A 23,372-nucleotide genomic window follows, 5' to 3' on the forward strand; every position below is an offset into this window, starting at 1 on the left:
TCTACCTTTTGTTTTGCTGACAGTTGTCACTGTTCCCCAAGCATTCTACTAGCATTAACAGCCCCTCCCTCTTTCAAATTTGTTGACTTGGAAACCAAGTCACCAAGCTTATTAGTTTCATATATAAAATAAGCTTAGAGAGGGCTTTTTCTACAGGCAAAACTAGTGAGCTCGAATTAATGAGGACCTGGATTTTGATACACCCAGGATTCTGGCTGTGCTCCAAACGGGCAGAATTTGTTAAAACTGATCAAATATTAGCTCTCTGACGTTCTTCCAGATACTCAGAAACTGATTTAGGATATTAAATACCTTTGCTGGAGTTCTAATCGCATGGCTTCCTACTTGCACACCCCAATCAGTAGGAAATGTAAGCAAAAATACACCAAGTATTTTTTGATTATGTACATATGGTATGGAGTGAGCATATACTTTATCAATAAAGGCAGACATTTTAAAAGGATGATATGAAATACAAATAGGTTTCATATTTACATCTCGAATATCAATGGTCAGCTTCACACACCCTTCTTTGGAGAGTCTGCTTTTAATAACGTCTCATGATTTGCCTGACCATATGATATATTAATGGGAGAAGTACAGTAACACATAAGCATGAGATTCCCCTAATCAATAATCTCACTCCCCACTAAGTGTTTATAGGGTAAGGTTTGTTCTTTTGTTTTTTTAAGGTAAGAGATCTTTTATTGACAAAGGGAAAACCCAGCAATAACAGAAAAAAGCATATTAACCCCCCACTTCACTACCATACCCCTGCCTTCAACTGTGCGTGGTGTCAAAACCCAGAGACCCTGCTGTACCCTCTGGAGACAAGGCCCAGATCCTTCACCAGGTAGGAACAGTGACAGCTTCTGAAACATACTCTGGGCCAGTCCTCTTGATGTTCGCCACACGTGACTTTGCTCCACTGCAGAGCGCCTGAGAGCGCCCATCCTGAGCCTTTGGGGGATTCCATGGTTTCAGGTAGGTTGGTTCTCTGCTTTCCCCACTAGCAATGGAGGATCCACTTTCCTTTACCACTTGCTGGCTTCCAAAATTCTGTTGCCAGTGTCTCCTCGTTCTATGGGTTTAAGCTCTTTTAAGTCTCTTTTTGATATTTCATTGACTGTGACATGTTATTAGGGTTCTGAGAGGGGGCCAAGATAAATGCTTGTGTTTAATCCACCATCTTCAACTGCAAGTCTCTGTCACTGAATTTAAACTTGAGTGCTCAGTATCTAAAAGACAGTGATTTCCATTAAAAAAAATTTTTTTAAGAAAACATTTTATAGGGCTTCCCTGGTGGCGCAGTGGTTGAGAGTCCGCCTGCCGATGCAGGGGACGTGGGTTCGTGCCCCGGTCCAGGGGGATCCCACATGCCGCGGAGCGGCTGGGCCCATGAGCCATGGCTGCGGGGCCTGCGCGTCCGGAGCCTGTGCTCCGCAACGGGAGAGGCCACAACAGTAAGAGGCGCGCGTACAGCAAAAAAAAAAAAAAAAAAAAGAAAACATTTTATAAATGTTAAAAACATTTTAAAAGAAAAAAAATCATTTTCTTAACTCCCTTTTTTTTACCCTCTTACCCATGATCAGCCCATTAATGTTTTCCCTTTTCATTATCTTCATCAAAGAGCCACACTCGAGGATAGGGTGAAGTGGAAACAGTCACACCCATAAAAAGGAAGCCACCTGAACTGCTGCTGAGAACTGGCCGGCCCTGGGACCCTACTCAGCAAGCTCGTGGCCATCCCAGACCTCCACCTGGACATCCCTACGGCCTTTCAAACTCAGCAATATCCAAAGCAGAGTTCATCTTTCTCCCTAAACTGAATCGCCCTCTGATCTTTCTCCCATAATGTGCTGTCACTGCTCGTCTAGAATCTAGGCTGGAGACTTGGGAGTAACCTTAACTTCTCCCTTAAGTGCATCATGCACGTCCCATGGGTCACACCAAATCCTGATGGCTCACCAGTCTCCTTTCGACTGGCCACGGCCGCTGGACAATACCCTCCCCAGTGACTGCCTTGCTTCCTCAAAACACATCCTCCACACAGCAGGCAGAACAACCTAGAACTTTAAGGTGGAAGAATCCTTACTTCCAAGTCCCTCGATTTACTGATGAGGGAAAAGGAGAGAAGTGACCTTCCAGGACAGTTGCTGTAACCTTAGAAGAAACCCAGTTCAAGAAAGCAATCAATTCAGACCAATGCCTTACTGTCTCTATGCCCATAACTTTTAGACACTAGCAACATCAATGCTACAAACAGAAGACTTCGGAAGTCAAGTCCCTGTCCTTATTCTATTTCTTTTAGAAATGTAGTTTCTAAATGCTGTAGACATTGCCCAATCAATGACTTCCACAAGCTGAGTGGGGTCCCCTGCAAGTACTTAGTCCCTGATATTTCCATTGAAGATCCAAGTGATACTCTGCACTTCTATTAGTTTCTTATCTTCGATATCAAAAAACCAAAAATTCCTCAAGATAAGCCTTCCAAAGGGTTACTTTCAGAAACCAGGATTGGAACTAACCAGCCAAGAAGAAGGAGACGACGGGGACCAGCTTTTCTTGATGCCTTTTTCCCAATTCTAGTTAAACAAACAAGCAAACAAAAACAAACGGTAAAAACAAAACAAAGCAAAAACCCCCCAAATAAAACGTTCACACTTTTAGAATAAGAATCACAGAAAAAAATACTACAGTATTTGAAACCATATTACCAGGAAAAACAGAAAGGACAGAAATAGTTTGTTATGAAAGGAACACTGTTGTTCAAGCATTACTGTATAACGTAGAACATATATTCTATTAAGTGAAACGGCTTCCAGGTTTTCTCACTGAATACCGTGAATGTGGATCCAATATTCTTTGCCTTGTGAAAAACTGTGTTCCTCTATCAAAGTAAATGCTGGAGATGGACAAGGGAGGGAAAGGAGTGAACTGTCAAGCCTCTCCCCAGAACTTCTGTATTTCTTTCAGGTGTAGATTTAAAACAAATTAGTCACTTTAATCAATAAACTTTTAGTATAATCCTCACTTACTATTCCTTACAATTTATGCTCATACTATATCAAGGTCTCTTTAGCAAATCAAAATTATGACACACAAATCTTGTCTTGAGGGGCTTCCCTGGTGGTGCAGTGGTTGAGAGTCCGCCTGCCGATGCAGGGGACATGGGTTCGTGCCCCGGTCCAGGAGGATCCCACGTGCCGCGGAGTGGCTGGGCCCGTGAGCCATGGCCGCTGAGCCTGCGCGTCCGGAGCCTGTGCTCCGCAACGGGAGAGGCCACAACAGTGAGAGGCCCGCGTACCGCAAAAAAAAAAAAAAAAAAAAAAAATTGTCTTAAATTAATAACTTCAGGACTCACGGAGGAGTGGGAAAGCACGATTTCCAAGTACAAAAAGACCTTATTTCAGGCCAGAGTGACGTTCTTCTATTATACAGGGAAAGTGGTATTTGAACGCCATTTAAAATAAGAGCAAAGGAGAATGCTTTCTCATATTTGATTTCCTTTCAATATAAATGATGAGCAATGAAAAACTTAAAGGATGGCAGAAAATGTTTTGGAAATTCTCTAATTTATACAAGACATAAAAATCCATAAAGCTACCATTCTTACTGGTCTCAAAATACTAAGGCCTTAAAAACGGAATCACAGTTGGTTTGAAATGTCCTCTTCCCTACTTGGATTAGTATAACATAGTCCATCTCAGTTATAACCCCCTGCAACAGGTGGTCCAAACTGTTTTTGTTGGATTGGCTTTTGGTCATACAGAACGCTAGTATTCGGTAGTTTTCACCTTTAAAGACTGCTACGGTCTGCTTTCTACATTCACTGTCCTCCAGATCCTACTCTGTAGGCAGAAACAACAGCATGGCGGATTGGAAAGGACACTGGAAGACAATTCAGGAAAGCTGCCCCCACTCCACTGTCAACTGAGGGTAAGATCCAGGCTCCGCTCTGAACCTTCCTCAACTTCGGTTTCCTCTCCCTGTAGTTGGAGGAGGTGATCAGCTCCCTTCCAAGTCCCAACAGAGGCCCACTGTGGGGCTGTCTGCACTACTTCCCCAACTTTGGAAGGTGCTACCGAGCACCCACTGCACGCCACTGACTTGGTGGCTTGCCATTCTACAACTGACTTTTAATTTTTTAAAAGATGTCATGTTCTACTTTGCTGATTCCATTCAGCCAGGAACAACTCAACCTACTACTTGGTACGAAGCCAATGACCCACTCCTCCTCCCCTCTTACATCACTTCCTCTTACTCACTTCCCAAGATGGCTTTCCTCCCTTCCAGTCCCACAACTTATCCTTCCTTCTCCAGAAACCTCATCTGGTAACTATCCTCACATGTCACCGGAGACAGCCTCCGAAGAATCGGCTTCAAACCCATATGGGTTGGGACCAACAGCGTTCCAAATCCAAGGGCTGGCATCATGGGCCTCTCTTCCCCTGTAAGGATGGCCCATGCCCCGAAGCACCAAGACCTCGGTGGGGGGGGTGTGTGTCTCTGTCACATCCCCCTTGGCTCAGTTTCTCCCCAGGTCAGAGACCACGTTTACTGCTAAGTTTGTTTCTTGCTCAAGAAGGACATCAAAGTTACCTGTCAAAAAGAACAGCGAGACGGGAAGAAAAGGAAATCAAAGGGACCCTAAGATGATAAGGAGATGAGGAGAAGGGACTGAAGAGGCGAAAGACTGGAGCAAGACAGCTGAGGTGCAAGAGGGAGGCGGGTTATAAGGGAGAAACCCACCCCCACCGCTCCAGAGGCGGCCGAGACAACAAGTCAGGCCACAAAGTTCTGCCCCAACTTTGTGAGAAGTGAGGTCCGAAAAGACAAAGCCTTTCCGTGGTGGGTAAAATACCTCCCCTACCTCCATCGCTTTCCCGGCTCAGAGATCGCAGCTCCAGAGCAGAGCCTCGAGGGTCCCCAGGGAGGGCGCCCCTCCCTCCCAGCACGCGCCAGGCCCGCCCCGAGGATGCCTCCGCCCTCCCCGGCCCCAGGCCCCCATGCTCCGGACCCCGCCCCGCGGCCCCCGGCTCCGACCCCGGCCCACGCCCGTCCTTACGTGACGTCCTGGTTGAAGTTGGCGAAGAGCAGCTGGCTGGCGCCAGCCTCGCCACTCTGACTCGCCAGGTTCATGGTGGGCGCGCGGCGGGTGGGCCCGGCCCGGAGCTCGCGCGCGGGAGGGCAGGTCGGGGTGACCTCAGGGTCGGCGCCGGGCCCCGCTCGCCGCCACTCGCCGCTCGGACATCAACAACCACCTCATCCCGACCCCGCTCTTGTTTATGCTCCAGAGCCGGGCCGCCAGGCGCGCCTGCGCGGCCCCGCCTCCTCGGCGCACGGCCTCCCATGGCGCAGGCGTACTGCGGGGGTCCGCCCCTTCACCTCCGGCCTGGCCCCAGGTTCCGGTCGAACACGCGCACGCGTTGGGACGCGCGGGGGCGCGATGGGCTGGCCTTGCGGGCGGGTCAGGGGCCGCGCACGCGCGTTGTAAAGAGTAGGCGTTCCGTGTCCCCCGCCCCCATCTTTTTATTAATATTAAATGGGCCTGTCGCGTGCCAATCATTGTGCCAGATACGTGCGTTCTTATTTGGTGCTTATAGCAATGCTTTGAAGGGAATGTTGCATTCCCATTTTATGAATTTGAGAACTGAGGCTCAGAAATATCAACTTATTTGCTAAGTGTTAGATCTGAGAATGGAAACCCCGTTGTTTCTCCAAGGCCCACGCGTTTTGGGTCTCTGGGGAGGATTCTATTTTAGACGTATTCATTCATTCGGTAATATTTAGGGAGTGCATTCCATTTGAGCTAAACAGGCCTCCTCCTTTCCTTCAGCGAAGTTACAGTGGGAGAGGTAAACACAATTACAAAGCCAGGGTTCAATGAAAGCACGCAATGAGGTCGCTTAACCTAGACTTAAGGGACAGGGACTGTGCAGCCGGGAAGGCTTCCTGGAGGAGATGAGGCCTGAAGTTTGAGTAGCAGGTAACCGACCTCAGGAATGGAAGTGTTCTGTATGGCAAAGGTCCACGGATGACAGTGTGACCTGGACAAAGAACTCTATGGTGTGTGTCTGAGCTTGGAGTGGGATGGTACACCTGACACAAGATTTGGCTTGAGAAACAGGAGGTGTCCGGATCAGGCTGGGTGTTAAGGTAAGGGACTTCCCTGGTGGTCCAATGACTAAGGCTTCACCTTCCAGTGCAGGGGGTGCTGGTTCCATCCCTGGCGGGAGAGCTACGATTCCACATGCCTCCTGAGCACCTGCAAAAGTGGTCATCATCAATACTCATCCAGGAAATGCAAATTAAGAGCAAACAAGATACTACCAAGCATCTGCTAAGTTGGATAAAATGAAAACGACGGACAGTACCAAGTGCAGGCAACAATGTGGAGCAACTGGAACTCTGATACACTGTAAGTAGAAGTCTAAATTGTTAAAACCACTTTGGAAAAGTGTTTGACAGTATCTACTAGTGTTAAACATGCATATTCCCTATGACTCAGCCATTTCAATTCTACGTATATACTCAAAGAAATGAGTGCATATTACCCCCAAAAGACAGGTGTAAAAATATTCATAGCTGCTTTATTCATAACCCCAAACTGGAAATAACCCAAACATTCATCTACAACAGAATGAATAAGTAAATTGTGGTACATTCATATAAAAGAATACTATGTAGCAATGAAAAAGACATACACCCATGGATAATCTCACAGATGTAATATTGAGTGAAAAAAGGTAGACACAAAAGAATATAGACCATATGAGTCTGTTTATATGAAGTCAAAACAGGCAGCATAGTGGTTACTTCTGGTGGGGAATTGTTTGGGAGGGGACATGAGGGGGCTGGAGCTATTTTAGTGGTTGGCTGTATGGGTATATATGTATGTAAAGGTATAAATATATGTATATGTGAATGCCTGTCAAGATATAGACCAGGAGCAATGTCTTTAAGTGGTTCTGTATTAGTTGGCACACTTTCCTTTGGACCATTATTATTGAACAAAGGCACATAAAGGGGTCCCCAGGTGAATCCCCTGGGCTCTGGGCACAGTCCTTGACTTCATTTTGAAATGCCACCCAGTTTCCCCTTGTCTGTCAGAATCTATCTGTCCATTCAGGATAGTATCTCCTTCTCTCTACTGGTTCAGCAAGTGAAGATTCCTGAATGGCCAGGGGTTTGACTGTTTCCAATTTACTAGAACCATGACTCTATTCCCTGGAGTAATAGGTGACTGGATCTCAAAATCTAGTGAACATAGGGTTGTGTGGATGGAAACAAAAATTTCTTAAGTGAATAATTAGATGTAATATGCAAGAAAACACTACCCCTTCCACTCCTAGTTTGCAGCCATGTACTGCGTATTGTAGAATGACACCCTGACCTCACAGGGTGTGGTCTCTTAGCTGGTACCACAACTAAACATTCAGTAAGACATTCCATCTTCTACTGAGTAATAGGGCTCATGATAAGGGTGGTGAATTCCAAGGGCAAGAGCTCATTGTCAAGCTTCCTTCACCTGTATGTAAATTACTTGGTCAGAAGCCGTGTGGTATGGACACCCGAATATCCTTGAAAACAGTAACCTCCGCCCTTCTACACATTCCTGATCTCTTTCCTTGCGTTATATTTCTGTATAGCACATATCACATCCAATGTGTCATATAATGCCCCCTCCCAATTAGAACAGAAGCTCCATGAAGGCAGAATTTTTGTCAGTGTTGTTCACTCTGTGTTCCCAGAGAACTAAATTCTAGGCCCCCATTCCTTTTTTAAAAAAAATTTTATTGAAGTGTAGTTGATTTACAATGTTGTGTTAGTGTCTGCTGTACAGCAAAGTGAATCAGTTATACGTATACATATACCCACTCTTTTTTTTTCTTTAACAATTAGGTGTTAGATTTTATTTTATTTATTTATTTTGGCCACGCTGCACAGAATGCAGGATCTTAGTTCCCTGACCAGGGATTGAACCTGTGCTCCCCGCAGTGGAAGCTCGGAGTCTTAACCACCGGACCACCAGGGAACTCCCGTATCCACTCTTTTTTTGGATTCTTTTCGCATATAAGTCATTACAGAGTATTGAGTAGGGTTCCCTGTGCTCTACAGTAGGTCCTTATCAGTTATCTATTTTATATATAGTAGTGTGTGTACGTCAATCCCATCTCCCAGTTTATCCCTCCCCTCCCCCCACCCCAGGCCTCCATATTCCTGATGACTGGGATGGGCTGGAGCTGAGGGCTGCTGCCCACTTACTCAGTTTTTGTTTCACTGCTTTATTATCTGCTTGGTATTGGGAAACACTGACAAATGTTGGAGAGCAGGCTGGATTTGTGCCAGAGAGCTTGACCTGTGTGTGACTCAGTCATACACCCTCGTGTTCCAGCTCATCTTGGGACAGTATGGGCTGACATTCCTGATGGCATATAGAGCATGAAGGATGCTAAGGAGTTTCTATCATCACTTCAGCATTCCTCTAGGTGACTGGCCTGATGCCAATCCCAGGGAGAGGAGCTTCCCTTCCTCTTTATCAACCATAGAACAGAACCGTCATCTGCAAGTGCTTAGAACATTCCTCAAGTATTCTTCTTATGAGCAACATTGAGAGATCAGCAATCCTCCCACAAGCAAGTTCCTAAACAAACTCATAGGATAAACACCTGGCATGGAGGAGGGAACAAAGGGCTGGAGTGAAAGGATGGTGGGTGGAGTGCACCTTGCATGAGGTGAGGCAGTGGGAGAGAGGTCAGGATGTCCGGAACACTGAAATCAGACAATGGCTCAGATTCTTACCCGGTATATGTCCTTAGGTAAGTCACCTAACCCCTCTGAGCATCAGTTTCCTCAATAATCACAAGGGCTAAAATAACTCACCTCCTGAGAATGTTATGAAGAAAAATTGAATGGATGGGAGAAGCACTTCCAGAATAGTGGAGCGAGAATCTCTGAAAACCATTCCTCCATAAAAGCAAAGAGAATACTGACAAAAACTGTCAAAAATCAACTTTTTCAGAACTCTGGATATTAACTTAAGGCTTGAAACAAGCTAAGAAGCATTTAATCAAGTAACACAACTGAATGTCAGTAAAAAAGAGTAAGCTGGGGCTTCCCTGGTGGTGCAGTGGTTAAGAATCCGCCTGCCAATGCAGGGGACACAGGTTCGAGCCCTTGTCCAGGAAGATCCCACATGCCACGGAGCAACTAAGCCCGTGTGCCAAAATTACCTGAGCCTGCGCTCTAGGGTTCACATGCCACAACTACTGAGCCCGTGAGCCACAACTACTGAAGCCCACACACCTAGAGCCCATGCTCTGCAACAAGAGAAGTTACCACATTGAGAAGCCCGCGCACTGGAACGAGGAGTAGCCCCACTCGCCACAACTAGAGAAAGCCCGTGTGCAGCAACAAAGACCCAACACAGCCAAAAAAACCCAACCAACTAACCAAACAAACAAAAACAAAGAAAACACCAGTAAACTTTGTGGCATTGTGATTTGCCCTAACCTCCTCTGTCTTTCCTAGATCCACAGTAGCCTTGAAAACCATCAGCTATGCAACTATGATAGATGTGAAAACAAGCAGCCTAGAAGCTGCTGGAGGGGGCAGGATGGGCTTGGGGCTCCCCCAAATCCCCATCCCCAGAGAATGGTCACAATCTAACCTGTCTGGCAGTTTGCTGAAAAACTCAATTCTCAAAGCTTGTGTTTATTTCATTTGAGTAAGAGTTTACCAGTATCTGTGTGGATAGCTTGATCTGCAAGATATTTGTCTAAAACAATCAGTGGCAATTGTTTAATAATTGCAACTGCCTGAGGTAGTGTTACAAACTGGGGCTAAAAAGAGACACCCCCCCAAAAAAAAGAAAAACAATTTAAAGGAATAACTGGGAAATGAGATGTGCATAGGAGACTTTGAAAGGCTCCTGGAATATTCCTGAGAATCTAGAGGGTTATGTGTATGTGCAGGACTGTGCCCATGCCCAAGAAAGACCTGAGAAGGTCCTAGAATCTCACCTATGGCTGATCTTGAGACCCTGCACAAGTAGGAAGTGAAGGCTAAGGCAGAATTGTAAAATGCCTGCAGCAGTGTTGAAGGCATACCCCAACATGCACACAGAGCCCCTTGGCAAAGGCTGGGAGACATATTAGTTCAAGGCACTTAAAGAAATCTCCATTCAATTGTTATCTGACCACTAAGATAAACGAGCAGAGACTTCACTGGTTGCACACAACAAAGAATACGGACTTTACCGAATTAGTACAGAATAGTCACTAAACAAACAAACAAAAGCAAGAACCTGAAACCTTAGGTTGGGAAGAGGGATCTGATTTCCAGAGCTGCTGTATTATTTTAAATGTCTAATTTTCAACAAAAAAAACTATGACACACAAATAAACAGGAAAATATGGGAACAGGGAAAAGCAATTGCCTATGAAGGGGCCCACATGGTGTGTTTAGTGGACAAGGACTTAAAAGCATTTATTATAGATACATTCAAAGAACTAAAGGAGACCATACCTACAGAATTAAAGGAAGGGTATGATGACAATGCCTCACCAAAGAGAGAACCTCATTAAAGAGGTAGAAATCATGAAAAGAACCTAACAGAAAGCTGGAGTTGAAAATTACAAAAACCAAAAGGAAAAATTCACCAGAGGGGCTCAACAGCAGATTTGAGCTGGTAGAAGAAGGAATCAGTAAACTTAATGATGAATCAACTGAGAAAAATCTAGTTTGAGGAACAGAAAGAAAAAAGATTGAAGAAAAATGAACAGATCCTCAGAGAACTGTGGGACGCCATAAAAAATACAAACTTAGGGACTCCTCTGGTAGTGCAGTGGTTGGAATCCACCTGCCAATGCAGGGGACATGGGTTCAAGCCCTGGTCCGGGAAGATCCCACATGCTGCAGAGCAACTAAGCCTGTCTGCCACAACTACTGAGCCTGTGCTCTAGAGCCCACGAACCACAACTACTGAGCCTGTGTGCTGCAACTACTGAAGCCCATGTGCCTAGAGCCCGTGCTCCACAACGAGAGGGGCCACCGCAGTGAGTAGCTCATGCACCACAATGAGGAGTGGCCCCCGCTCGCTGCAACTAGAGAAAGCCCGTGAGCAGCAATGAGGATCTAACGCAGCCAGATAAATAAATAAATAAATATATTAACAAGGGAAAAAAACGAACTTAGAGGACTTCCCTGGTGGTCCAGTGGCTAAGGCTCTGCGCTCCCAATTCAGGGGTCTGGGTTCGATCCCTGGTCAGGGAACTAGATCCCACGTCGCAACGAAAGATCCTCCATGCTGCAATGAAGATCCCATACATGGCAACTGAGACCCAGCACAGCCAAATAAATTAATTAATTAAAAAAATTTTTAATAGAAAAATAAAAAAACCTGAACTTATGCATAATGAGATTCCCAGGAGGATAAGACAGAGAAAATGGGGTGGAAAAAATAATTGAAGAAGTAAAGCATGTACATTTCCCAAATTTGATGAGAGACATTAACCCGTACATCCAATAAGTTCAATGATTGTCAAGTAGAATAAACTCAAAGTTATCTGCAACTAAACACACCATAGTCAAACTGTTAAAAGTCAAAGATAAAGAAGGAATCATGAGGGCTGCAGGAATAAAAGGGACTCATCACAAATAAGGGATTTCAATAAAATTAGCAACTGAATTCTCGTTGGAAAGATGGTCACCAGATGGCAGTGGGATGACATATTCAAAGTTCTGGGGAGGTGGAGGGAGGACTATCAAGATTTCTATATCCAGCAGAATTTTTTTCTTCAAAAAAAGAAGGAGAGGGACTTCCCTGGTGGTCCAGTGGGTAAGACTCCATGGTCCCAATGCAGGGGGCCCAGTTTTGATCCCTGGTCGGGGAACTAGATCCTGCATGCTTGCTGCAACTAAGAAGCCCACGTGCTGCAACTAAGACCCGGCACAGCCTAAATAAATATTAAAAAAATAAAAAGGAGAAATTGAGAATTGACAAAGAAACACAAACTGAGAGAATCTGTCACTAGCAGACCTGTTCAAAAAATACTAAAGGCCATCAGGCTAAAATGAAATGACAGAATACAGTAACTCGAATCCATATGAAGAAATAAAGAACCCAAGAAAATCTACTGCATAGGCAAATATAAGGACAGTATAAATGTATTTTTGGTAACTCTTTTCTTCTATCTGATTTAGAAAACAATTGCATGAAAAGTAATTATAAAACTGTGTAGACAGGCTTATCATGTAAAAGATGTAATGTGTATGACAATGATTGTGCACAGGTCCTAAATTTCTTTTGACAGTGTTTTATAGTTTTCAGTATGCAAGTCTTGCAGTTGTTTTGCTAAATTTATTACTAAGTATTTTATTCTTTTTGATGCTACTGTAAATGGAATTTTCTTAGTTTCATTTCAAATTGTTCATTGCTAGTGCATAGAAAAACAATTGATTTTTGTATATTGATCTTGTATTGTGCAACCTTGCTAAACTTGTGTATTACTTCAACAGTTTTATTTTAACAGATTCCTTATGATTTTCTTTATACAAGAGCACATTATCTGCAAATAAAGATAGTTTTACTTCTTCCTTTCTAATCTGGGTGACTTTTATTTTTTTTTTTTACTTGATCAATTGCCCTAGATAGAACTTCAGTACAATGTTAAATAAAAGTGGCAAAAGCAGACATCTTTGTCTTATTCCTTATCTTAGAGGGAAAGAAAGCATCAAGCTTCTCACTGTTAAGTGTGAGGTTAGTTGTGGGTTTATTGTGGATGCCCTTTATCATGTTGATGAAATTCCCTTCTATTCCTAGTTTGTTGAGTGTCTTATCATGAAAGGATGTTGGATTTTGTTATAAGTGTTTCTGTATCTATTGGACTATCACGTATTTTGTTCTTTGTTTTATTAATGTAGTGTATTACATTGATTGATTTTCTTATGTTGCATTCCTGGGATAAATTCCATTTGGTCATGGAATATAATTTTTTAAATAAGCTGTCAGATTCAGTTTGCAAGTATTTGTTTTGTTTTGTTTGAAGATTTTGTATTGGTAAGAAATATTGGTCTGGAGTTTTGTTTGTTTATTTTCCTTTTGGTGTCTTTCTCTGGCTTTAGGATCAGGGTAATGCTGGCCTCGCAGAATGAATTAGAAATGTTCCCTTAGGGGGCCTCCCTGGTGGCGCAGTGGTTGAGAGTCTGCCTGCCGATGCAGGGGATACGGGTTCGTGCCCCAGTCCGGGAGGATCCCATATGCCGCGGAGCGGCTGGGCCCATGAGCCATGGCCGCTGAGCCTGCGCATCCGGAGCCTGTGCTCCGCAACGGGAGAGGCCACAACAGTGAGAGGCCTGCGTACCGCAAAAAAAAAAAAAAAAAAAAAAAAAAGAAATGTTCCCTGCCTTTCTATTTTTTGGAAGAGTTTGAGAAGAATTGGTGTTAATTCTTCTTTAAATGTTTGGTAGAATTTTCCAGTGAAGCCTGTGTGTGGGTTATGCTATCCTGTTTCTTTGCACGTCTCATAAGTTCTCTGGAAAACTGGACATTTTACATAATATATCGTAGCAATTTTGGCTACTAATCCACCCCACACCCCCACCCCTACCCACTGGGTTGTTGTCATTGTTGTTTGTCTGGTCGTTTGCTTATTTGTTCAGTGACTTGGCTGAAAGTCTGAGAAGTCACTTCCACCCCGCCATCCCCCAGTCCCACAGTGTGAAACCTCTGATGTTCCTGCTCAGATTTTTTCCTCTTACTTTTGTCTTTTAACCTGGCTACCTAGGGTCGCCCCTGGATCAGCAGAAGCCACTTGCAGGTCAAAGGTTGTGTGTAACTCTCTTGGCCAGTTAGATTTTTGCCCTTTACTGTTGTGTGTGTGGTGTGGAAACTGCCACCACAGTTTGGAGAGTTTACTTGTTTCTGCCCTATGTTCATCCAGACACTAGTACCTTGGGGTTCTCTCTACGATCTCTCCTGGGAGGGTGCGGCCCTGGCACAGGATCTGTCTTCCAGATGGCCAGGGCTGACCGGGCTGTCATCTTTTTTTTTTTTTTTTTTTTTTTGTGGTACGCGGGCCTCTCACTGTTGTGGCCTCTCCCATTGCGGAGCACAGGCTCCGGACGCGAAGGCTCAGCGGCCATGGCTCACAGGCCTAGCCGCTCCGCGGCATGTGGGATCCTCCCGGACCAGGGCACAAACCCGTGTCCCCTGAATTGGCAGGTGGACTCTCAACCACTGCACCACCAGGGAAGCCCCGGGCTGTCATCTTAAAGCCTGGCTTCCAAGAGCAGCCACTGAGTGGGAGCAGCTTGCTGTCCAGTGGCTGTAGGTCAGGAGCTCTGGCGAGCCCCCTGGGCCAAGGAGGCTTCCACCTGTTTGGATGGGGCTGGATGCGCATGGGGAATGCTTTCAAGTTGACCTCGCCTGTTGCTCTGAATGCTCCTGAGTGGGTACAGCCTTCCCTCCCCCAGGGCTGTCTATGATCCCAGGAGGGCTTTTCTTGGTTGTCTTTCCCTCTGGCTCTCTCTCTTAAACTTCGAGATGTTCTGCACATCTCCACCAAGATGTGCAAGATCTCCCTTTAGGTGGGGCATGTTCAGCTCAGGGTTCCCAGTAGAGCCAGTCCCCTCAGCCATAGCAGCCGAGCTCCTCATCCTCAAGTCTTGCCTCCTCCTCCATGCAGATCCCTGGACCAGCCTTTCTTGGAGTGACACGCATGTCACTCCAAGCTCTTCAAGTGAGCACAGGAGGGGGCCGGTGGCAGCCCCTGGTTTCCTCCACATGCACCTCTAGGGGTGGAGAGTGGACTGGGGTTGGGGCGAAGGGTGCCTTAGTGTTCTCAGTGATGCCATGCATGCAGCTTCCACCTGGTGAGGACTGGGTGGAGAAGAGAGATGGAGTCCTCTAGGCTGGTCACATCGGCCGGGACCAGAGCTTCTGCAGCATGGGGTGATGAGAAACGCTGGCAGTCCTCCCCTCCCAGGGTGAAACCATAGCCCTAGACTGAGCTGGAAGGAGTAAGAGCCGTTTTTTTTTGACACCACCAGCCCTCGGTAGAGCTTCTGTAACGTGGCGCTGGGGGTGGGTGATATAGGGGTTCCTGGCTCAAAAGCCACAGGCTGCTGCTTTTCCATAGATTTCGTAGATTTTCTTGAAAGAATGTTGCTGTATTTGATGCATGCCCTGAGGACCATTCCCAGAGATGTTGAATGATTGTTCTGGAATATTTTCACAGTTAAATTGTTGCTTTCCTGGAGAAGGGGTCTGCTGAGTTCCCTACTCCATGACTATGGAAGTACCACCTCTACCTCTTGCTTTTCCACTTAACCATGTACCCTGGGGACATTTCCAGGCCACTTCAGTTTGAAGGCATTCTTTTCTACAAATTGCTCCGGATTCCACTCTACGGCTGTCCTACCATGTTTAACACAGCAATGCCGAGTTGATGGGTGTCTAGGACGTTTCCAGTTTTTCACTATTTCAGGATATGTCATCCCTTATCTCGTACCATCCTATTTTTGACTCCCAGATTTATTCCTTCTGCCCTGACCTCTTCCCCGGGCTCTAAAATGCTGCAGCCAACTCTTCCCTTGACAGGGACTCTGCATGGAACATCTCCAACTTAAAAACTCAAAGCACGTTCTGGGTTTCCCTGAAGCCGTTCCTCCCCTAGGTCTTCACCACCTCAGTCAGTGGCCCCTGTCTCTCTCTCACACCTGTGGGAGTGAACAAAAACCACCCAAATGAGAACAAGCTGAGGCTATTTATTCCGCACTTGCTATAGCAAGAGAGTTGCCCACCATCACTTGGGTTTGGCAGAGACTCAAAGGTAGGCAGAGGCAGGGAAGCTTCATGGTGAAAAATGAGAAGGTTTCAGGTGGGTCCTGCCTGGAGGCCATCACCTGGCAAGACTGGAGGCAGGCTCACTGGAAGTGGGGCATCCCCTGTCACTGGTTAGGGGAGTGTATTTGGTTTTCCCTGGTTGGTCCTAAGTTGGAAGTGGGGACAAAACTAAGGGCAATTGTCAGTTATTGATCGAGTCCCAGTGTTTGGGGCTGATGGCTGCAGGGGTGGTTGTTTGGGGTCTTGGACTTACGGGTCTGGCTATGGTATGTTTGTGTATCCAGTCTGCCCCACCCTCAGGAAACAGGGCAGATTCTACTTCCAAAGTACAGTTAGAAACTAACCACTTCTCCCTGTCCACCCCCATCAATGTCCTGGGTACCATCATCTCTCACCTTGGGGTGAGAAAAGGCTTCCGTCTGGTTTCCACATTTCCACCCTCACCTCATTTCAAACTATCGGGAGCATCACTCAGAGGAATCCTAAAAGGCAACGGGATCATAGACACTCTCCCCACCCTACCTCCCAACAAAATTCAATTCCTCACCATGGTCTACAAGGGCCTGTTCTGGACAGTCTCTGCTTACCTCTTCCATCTCGCCTCGGACTACTTGCCCTCTCCCACCACTCTCCAGCCCCATCATTCTTCTTCCAAACCCTTTCTTCTCTCTTTCCCACCTTGAAGACTTTCCCTTTGCCTTGAATCCACCCCACCCTCAACTCCCATCTTTCAAGTCTTGGCTTAAATGGGACCCCTTGGGACCAAGGCCAACCAACCTCTCTGACTGTAACTGAGCAGAACCCTATGAGGACTTCCAGAACAGGACCGGCCCCCCATCCCCCCAACCCCCTCCTCTGCCTGCCTCTTGTCTGTAGAAAAACTTTAGCTTCTTAGGCCTTCCCTGAGTTCCAAAGAGTAAATCTAATCAGAGACGTGAGAAAATGCAGAAAGAAAAGAAAACAGTCAAATAAGACAAAATCATATTAGTGTAGCCGTTAAACAAAGTCAAGGACCTTTAGTTCCTCCTCAAGGGCTATTGGGTAATATTCTGAGCCATGTCCTTGGAGCTGTTTTGCAGAGGCTGAAACCCCCAGCAGGTGGAAGAAGTTAACTGCATGTTGCCCACAAGCACGTAGACCCCAGACCAGCTGGAACCAAAAGGTTGATGATGTTGACCTCAGATTACCTCACCACCAACCAATCGGAAGAATGTCCACGAGCTGATCACACACCCCACAACCCATCTCCCTCAGCTGGTCTTCAAAAACATTTCCCTGAAAGCCACTGGGGAGTTCAGGCCTTTGAGCACTTAGCTACCTGGACTCCTTGCTTGGCACCTGCAATAAATGCTGCACTTTCCTTCACCATGACCGAGTGTCAATAGATTGGCTTTACTGTGTGTGGGCGAGCAGACCCAAGTCTGGTTTCGTAACATGACCCTGTCCAGCTGTCTTCTCTGTTCCCCTTTTATTTATTTATTTATTTATTTTGGCTGCACCACGTGGCTTATGGGATCTTAGTTCCCTGACCAGGGATGGAACCTGGGCCCTCGGCAGTGAAAGCATGGAGTCCTAACCACTGGATCACCAGGGAATTCCTCTGTTCCCCTTTAAGCGCTTAATTTTTTTAAAAATTATGGATATTTTCACATACACCAAAAGCAGAGAGGAAAGCACAATGCATTTCCACACGCCCATAACCCAGCTTCGATGACGATCAACACTTCACCTGTGTTTCAGCTACACTCCCTGACACCTGGTAGAAATACTTGAGAAGTAAATCCCAGACATGATTTCATTTCACCCATAGGTGCCTCAGTATATCCCTCAGAAAACCCCTTTTTTTCTTTAACATGGCCATAAAGCTATTGTCTCACCTCACAAAATGAATGCTTATTCCTTTTTTTTTTTAATTTTATTTATTTATTTATGGCTGTGTTGGGTCTCCGTTTCTGTGCGAGGGCTTTCTCTAGTTGTGGCAAGCGGGGGCCACTCTTCATCGCAGTGCGTGGGCCTCTCACTATCGCCGCCTCTCTTGTTGCGGAGCACAGGCTCCAGACGTGCAGGCTCAGTAATTGTGGCTCACGGGCCCAGTTGCTCCGCAGCATGTGGGATCTTCCCAGACCAGGGCTCGAACCCGTGTCCGCTGCATTGGCAGGCAGATTCTCAACCACTGCGCCACCAGGGGAGCCCACAAAATGAACGCTTACTCCTTAATATCATCAAGCACGCTGTCTGGGCTCCATCTCTCCTGACTGTCTCACAAAAGTCTTTTTTACAGTGGTTTCCTTAGAACCAGGATCCAAACAACGGCTCTGCATTACATTCATGATGAGCCTGGAAGTCTCACTTTAATCAAAAGAATCTTCCCCCTCCCCGTTTTTATGCCAGGGATTTGTTGAAGAGACAGGATCACTTTTCCTGCAGGCACTGCACGTTCTGGGTTCTGTGGTTCTTTGACCTCAACATTGAGAATGTTCCTTTTAACTTTTTACTGAGAACAAGAGGAAGTATGTTTCGGCAAGAAAATATCATCGGTGATTCCCTGAGCTGGGGTCAGTGGGTCAAAGAGTCTTTGCATTTCAAATTTCGAGGTGTACCGCTGAGAAGGTTTTCTCAATTTACACTCCCCGCGCGCCCCCCTCACGCCCACTCTCTACCCCAGCCCCAATCAGAGTCAACTCCCAGACTGTCATACTTTTTAACGTGTGATAATTCTACTGGCCACAAGAGGCCAGCAAGGCCCAGATTTTGGACCCAAGGGACCCTCCAAGTCTAGATCCTGGGCTTTGGATCCTCTTGAGGGGCCTGGGATCAGGGGTGTCCAGTAACCAGGAGATGGGTAAGTGGGGTGGATGGGGCAGGTATGGATGAGGGGCTAAGCATGTCAGAGAGGCCCGGATGAGAGAAGGGCTGACCTGACTGTCAGGACTAGTGGTCAGCTCCTGGGAATTTGAGCACTGAACATTTCCGTGGTTAAAAACGCATGTAAGTTAAAGTTGATAACCATCTATTACAGCAGCAAATGGGCGCAAGAGTACCACATATTTGCTCTCTACCTTACACACACACACACACAACAGGTACAAAGATGTGGCTTTTTCCCCCCTGTACCATTATATGTATCTTAAGTCTTTTCAGTCTAATTACAGTATAATTTACATACAGCAAAATTCACTTGCATGAAGTGTTCAGTTCTATGAGTTTTGACAGATTTATACAGCTGTGTAACCACCCTCACAAGTGAGATATAGAACAGTTCCATCGCCCTCCAAAATTCCCTTGTGTCCCTTGGTCATCAACTTTGGCTACCCTTGCCCCCCAGCCCCTGGAAACCACTGATGCCTATGAGTTAATTTCTGTATACAATGTGAGATATGGAAGCAACAATTTTTTTTGCATATGGATGTCCAATTTTCCCCAGCACCATTTGTTGAAGAGACTATCCTGTGTATCCATTAAATTGCCTTGACATCTTTGTTAAAAATCGAAGGGTCTGTTTTATCCCATTGATCTGTATGTTTGTTCTTTCCTCGTATTCATAATGTCTTTTAAAAAATATTTATTTATTTATTTTTGGCTGCGTTGGGTCTTCGTTGCTGTGTGTGGGCTTTCTCTAGTTGAGGCGAGTGGGGGCTACTCTTCGTTGTGGTGTGCGCGGGCTTCTCATTGCGGTGGCTTCTCTTGTCACGGAGCACGGGCTCTAGGCGCATGGGCTTCACTAGTTGGGCTCGCGGGCTCTAGAGCACAGGCTCAGTAGTTGTGGCGCACGGGCTTAGTTGCTCCGCTGCATGTGGGATCTTCCCGGACCAGGGCTCGAACCCGTGTCCCCTGCATTGGCAGGTGGATTCTTAAGCACTGCGCCACCAGGGAAGTCCTCTTAATGTTTTGATTACTGTAGCTTTACAGTAAATGGAAATCACATAGTATGATTACTCCAATTTTGTTCTTCTTTTGCTGTTGCTATATTTTAATTTTACAGTTTTAGAGCTGGAATACCTTCCCCCTTCCCTTCTCCCTTGCCCTCCCCCTCCATCTAAGCCCCCAGGTCACTGGAGAACATAGGTTTGAATTGGGCTTCATCCTCTCAGGAGGTCTCTCCAGCCCTAGTGCCCTCTTTGAAAATGAGACCGGTTTCACTTGAATTAGTGCCCTTGTGCACTTTGCAAACTGAGATGTAACACTACCGAGTCTATCCTCCTACAGGATTTGGGCAGTAACTCCTAGGCACAGGTACACTGTGCAGAGACAACAGGTGTCTGGAGGACAAGGACCAGACCCATGATGGGATCCAGACCCACGCACCTCCTCCTGTCCTGGGCTCTGCTGCTTGGGAAGTTTGGGGTTTGGATTCCCAGCTAAGTCAGGGGTAGAGCAGATGTGTTTGGAGGAGGTGGGAGGCTGGGAAGAGAGTCAAGGGGGCTCAGCAAGAGCCGGACAGTTTGGAGCACTAAGGTCGCCAATCAGAGGAAGCTCTCGGCAGGAACGAGGGGAGTTACCCTCCAGGCTGTCGGCCCTCCGAGGTTGCCTCGCCCACCCCGGCCCCTTCCCGCAGCTGCACCGATGACTGAGGGAGAGGGTGTAAAGGCCCAACTTCCTCACTCCTGGAGGGTCTCCCCAGCTCCAGAACTCGCCTGAGGTCTGCGGAAGCCACTGTCAAGAGTGCCCTGCAAGAAAGTGAGAGAGTGGCATGGACATAGATACACTACCAAATGTAAAATAGATAGCTGGTGGGAAGCAGCCACATAGCACAGGGAGGTCAGCTCAGTGCTTTCTGTCCACCTAGAGGGGTGGGATAGGGAGGGTGGGAGGGAGACGCAAGAGGGAGGGGATATGGGATATATGTATACATACAGCTGATTCACTTTGTTATACAGCAGAAACTAACACAACACTGTAAAGCAATTATACTCCAATAAAGATGTTAAAAAAAAAGACTGAGATGCAAAAAAAAAAAAAATGGGGCTTCCCTGGTGGCGCAGTGGTTGAGAGTCAGCCTGCTGATGCCGGGGACGCGGGTTCATGCCCTGGTCCGGGAGGATCCCACATGCCGCGGAGCGGCTGGGCCCGTGAGCCATGGCCGCTGAGCCTGCGCGTCCGGAACCTGTGCTCCGCCATGGGAGAGTGCCCTGCAGCCCAGCCGCTCACTCCGCCCCTTCCTGCCTCTTCCCCCGCCCCCGCTGCCCACCCCAAAAATAGTCCCTTAATAAATCCCCTCAGGCTAATCTCATCTCAGAGCCTGCTTCCGGGGAACCCAACCAGGGCGGAGCTGGCTCCTGGGAGCTGCTCTTTTCCCTTCTGGGAAGATCTGAAGCTGGCTGGTGGGGGAAGGGAGTCAAGGGTGTAAAGGAGCAAGACTCACCCCCCCCCCGCCCCGCCCCCTGCCCCTGGCTTCCCTGGCCCAGCAGTTCCATCAGGCTCGGGGCCCTGGCACGTGGTAGCCTGAACAAGGAATGAATGGTCGGGGTCCCAGCTGTGGGCGATGACAGAGGACGGAGGAGCCTGGTTAGACTAACACTCCAGTAGTTACATACACACGTATAACATAAAATCTGGAACATGTATGTGGTAAAATCTGCAATACATTATAAAATCTGAGAGATATATGTATATGTAAACCATTTTTACATAGTTTGAACCATATGCATGTATATACATACACATACATGTATATATGCATACACACACGTGTATACACACGTATACACACATGCACACACATACATGTATACACACACACACATATATATAGATAAGATATGCATGGCTCAAAGGTGGCACAAAAGGAATAAGAAGCTATTTTCCCCAAAGCTCTGGCAGAGCCCTTTGCTCTCAGTCTAAATCTGGAAAAGCAAATAGAGGCCTGCCAGGCAGGCTGAGGTGGAAAGGCATTCCAGGCAGGGGAACAGCATCTGCATAGTCACAGAGTGGGAGAAAACACTAGTGTCTGGGGGGAGTTTAGAGTCATCCCCCATTGTGATGGTGGGTGAGGCCCTTTTATCCTGATTCCACCCTGAGGGCAATGGGGAGAGTATCTTGATCAGGTTTGCATTTGAGAGAGACTGCTCTGCTACGGAGTGGGTGGATGGGAGGGAGGGGTCGTGACCTGGCAGGGACTTTGCTGGGCCCTTGAAGCCCTGGTGGGGGAGGGACAGGTCCCGGGCCCCCTGTTCTTACCCCGTCTCTGCTCCTGGGGCGCTGGGATGGGCCTGTGAATTCTGACTCAGGAGGCTTCCGAGTCTTCCCTCCACTCTAGGGCCCGCCTGGCCCACCTGGGGGTCTGTAGCAGCCCTCACCGGCCTGGATCTTTGCAGGGCCCTGAGGAAACAAGTGATCAGCAGTGGTGCCCTCTTGGGGTAGGACCCAGGCACACTAGGCAGCCCCACTCTCACCTCCAGGGCGGCTGGCACAGAAGTTAAGCCCTGGATCCATCCTCCCCAGATTTGACTCCTGACTCCAACTCTGCTGTTTGACTTTAGGCATGTGATTTAACCTCTTTCTGCCTCAGTTTCCCCCTTTGTAAAACGGGTGAAACCTACCAAGGGATGCTGGAAGGATGAAATGAGCGAATATGTGCAAAGCACACACCTTGCAGGTAATAAATGCTCAATTCACAGTGGCTCGAACTGTAGTTCCCGTCTTAGCCCTGAAACCGGGATGCGTCTTAACATTTGATGACCTCTCAGTGGCAGTAACAGCGGAACACTGGAAACAGCCCAGGCGTCAATCAACAGTGGAATGGCTGCACTAACCCTGGTACGCCCACACGCTGGGGAATGACTCAGTGATAAAAGGAATGAACTACTGATCCGCGAAACAACTTGGATGGATCTCAAAGGCATTACGCTGAGGATCAAAGGATATCAAAACACATCAAAGGCATTATGCTGAATACAGACTGTATGATTCCATTTATAGGAAGTTCTAGAACAGGCAAAACTAACCAGAAGAGTGGTATTCTCTGGGAGTGGGGATGGGGGTTGACTGGCACAGGGCATAAAGGAACTTTGTGGGGTTCTATATCTTTATAGGATTTTGCTTACATATGTGTATGCATTTGTCAAATATCAGTGAATGTGTGTTTCTTTTTTTTTTTTGAAGTATAGTTGATTTACAATGTTGTGTTAATTTTTGCTGTACAGCAGTGACTCAATTATACACATATATACATTCTTTTTAATATTCTTTTCCAGGGAACTTCCCTGCTGGTCATGTGGTTAAGACTCCACACTTCCACTGCATGGGGCACGGGTTTAATATCTGGTTGGGGAACTAAGATCCCGCATGCTGCGTAGCATGGCCAAAAATAAGTTAAAAAAGAACTCTTTTCCCTTATGGTTTATCCCAGGATATTGAATAAGTTTCCTGTGCTATACAGTAGGGCCTTGTTGTTTATCCATTCTGTATATAAAAGCTCACATCTGCTCACCCCAGCCCCTCACGCCATCCTTCTTCCAACCCTCTCCCCCTTGGCAACCACAAATCCGTTCTCTATGTCTGTGAGTCTGTTTCTGTTTGGTAG

General features: G+C 46.8%; 1 protein-coding gene across 1 annotated transcript in view; it reads right to left on the reverse strand.

Annotated features, from left to right (window-relative positions):
* The window catches only part of WIPI2 (WD repeat domain, phosphoinositide interacting 2), a 34,747-nt gene extending 29,427 nt beyond the window's left edge, over nt 1–5,320 (reverse strand). Inside the window, exon 1 of the mRNA XM_060120594.1 lies at nt 5,069–5,320. Within this exon, the coding sequence (XP_059976577.1) occupies nt 5,069–5,142 (74 nt within the window). The 5' untranslated portion in view covers nt 5,143–5,320. The remainder of the gene's footprint in view (nt 1–5,068) is intronic.
* Between the last annotated feature and the right edge of the window lie 18,052 nt (nt 5,321–23,372).

This window comes from Mesoplodon densirostris, chromosome 16, assembly GCF_025265405.1.
Source record: "Mesoplodon densirostris isolate mMesDen1 chromosome 16, mMesDen1 primary haplotype, whole genome shotgun sequence".
Classification (NCBI taxonomy): domain Eukaryota; kingdom Metazoa; phylum Chordata; class Mammalia; order Artiodactyla; family Ziphiidae; genus Mesoplodon; species Mesoplodon densirostris.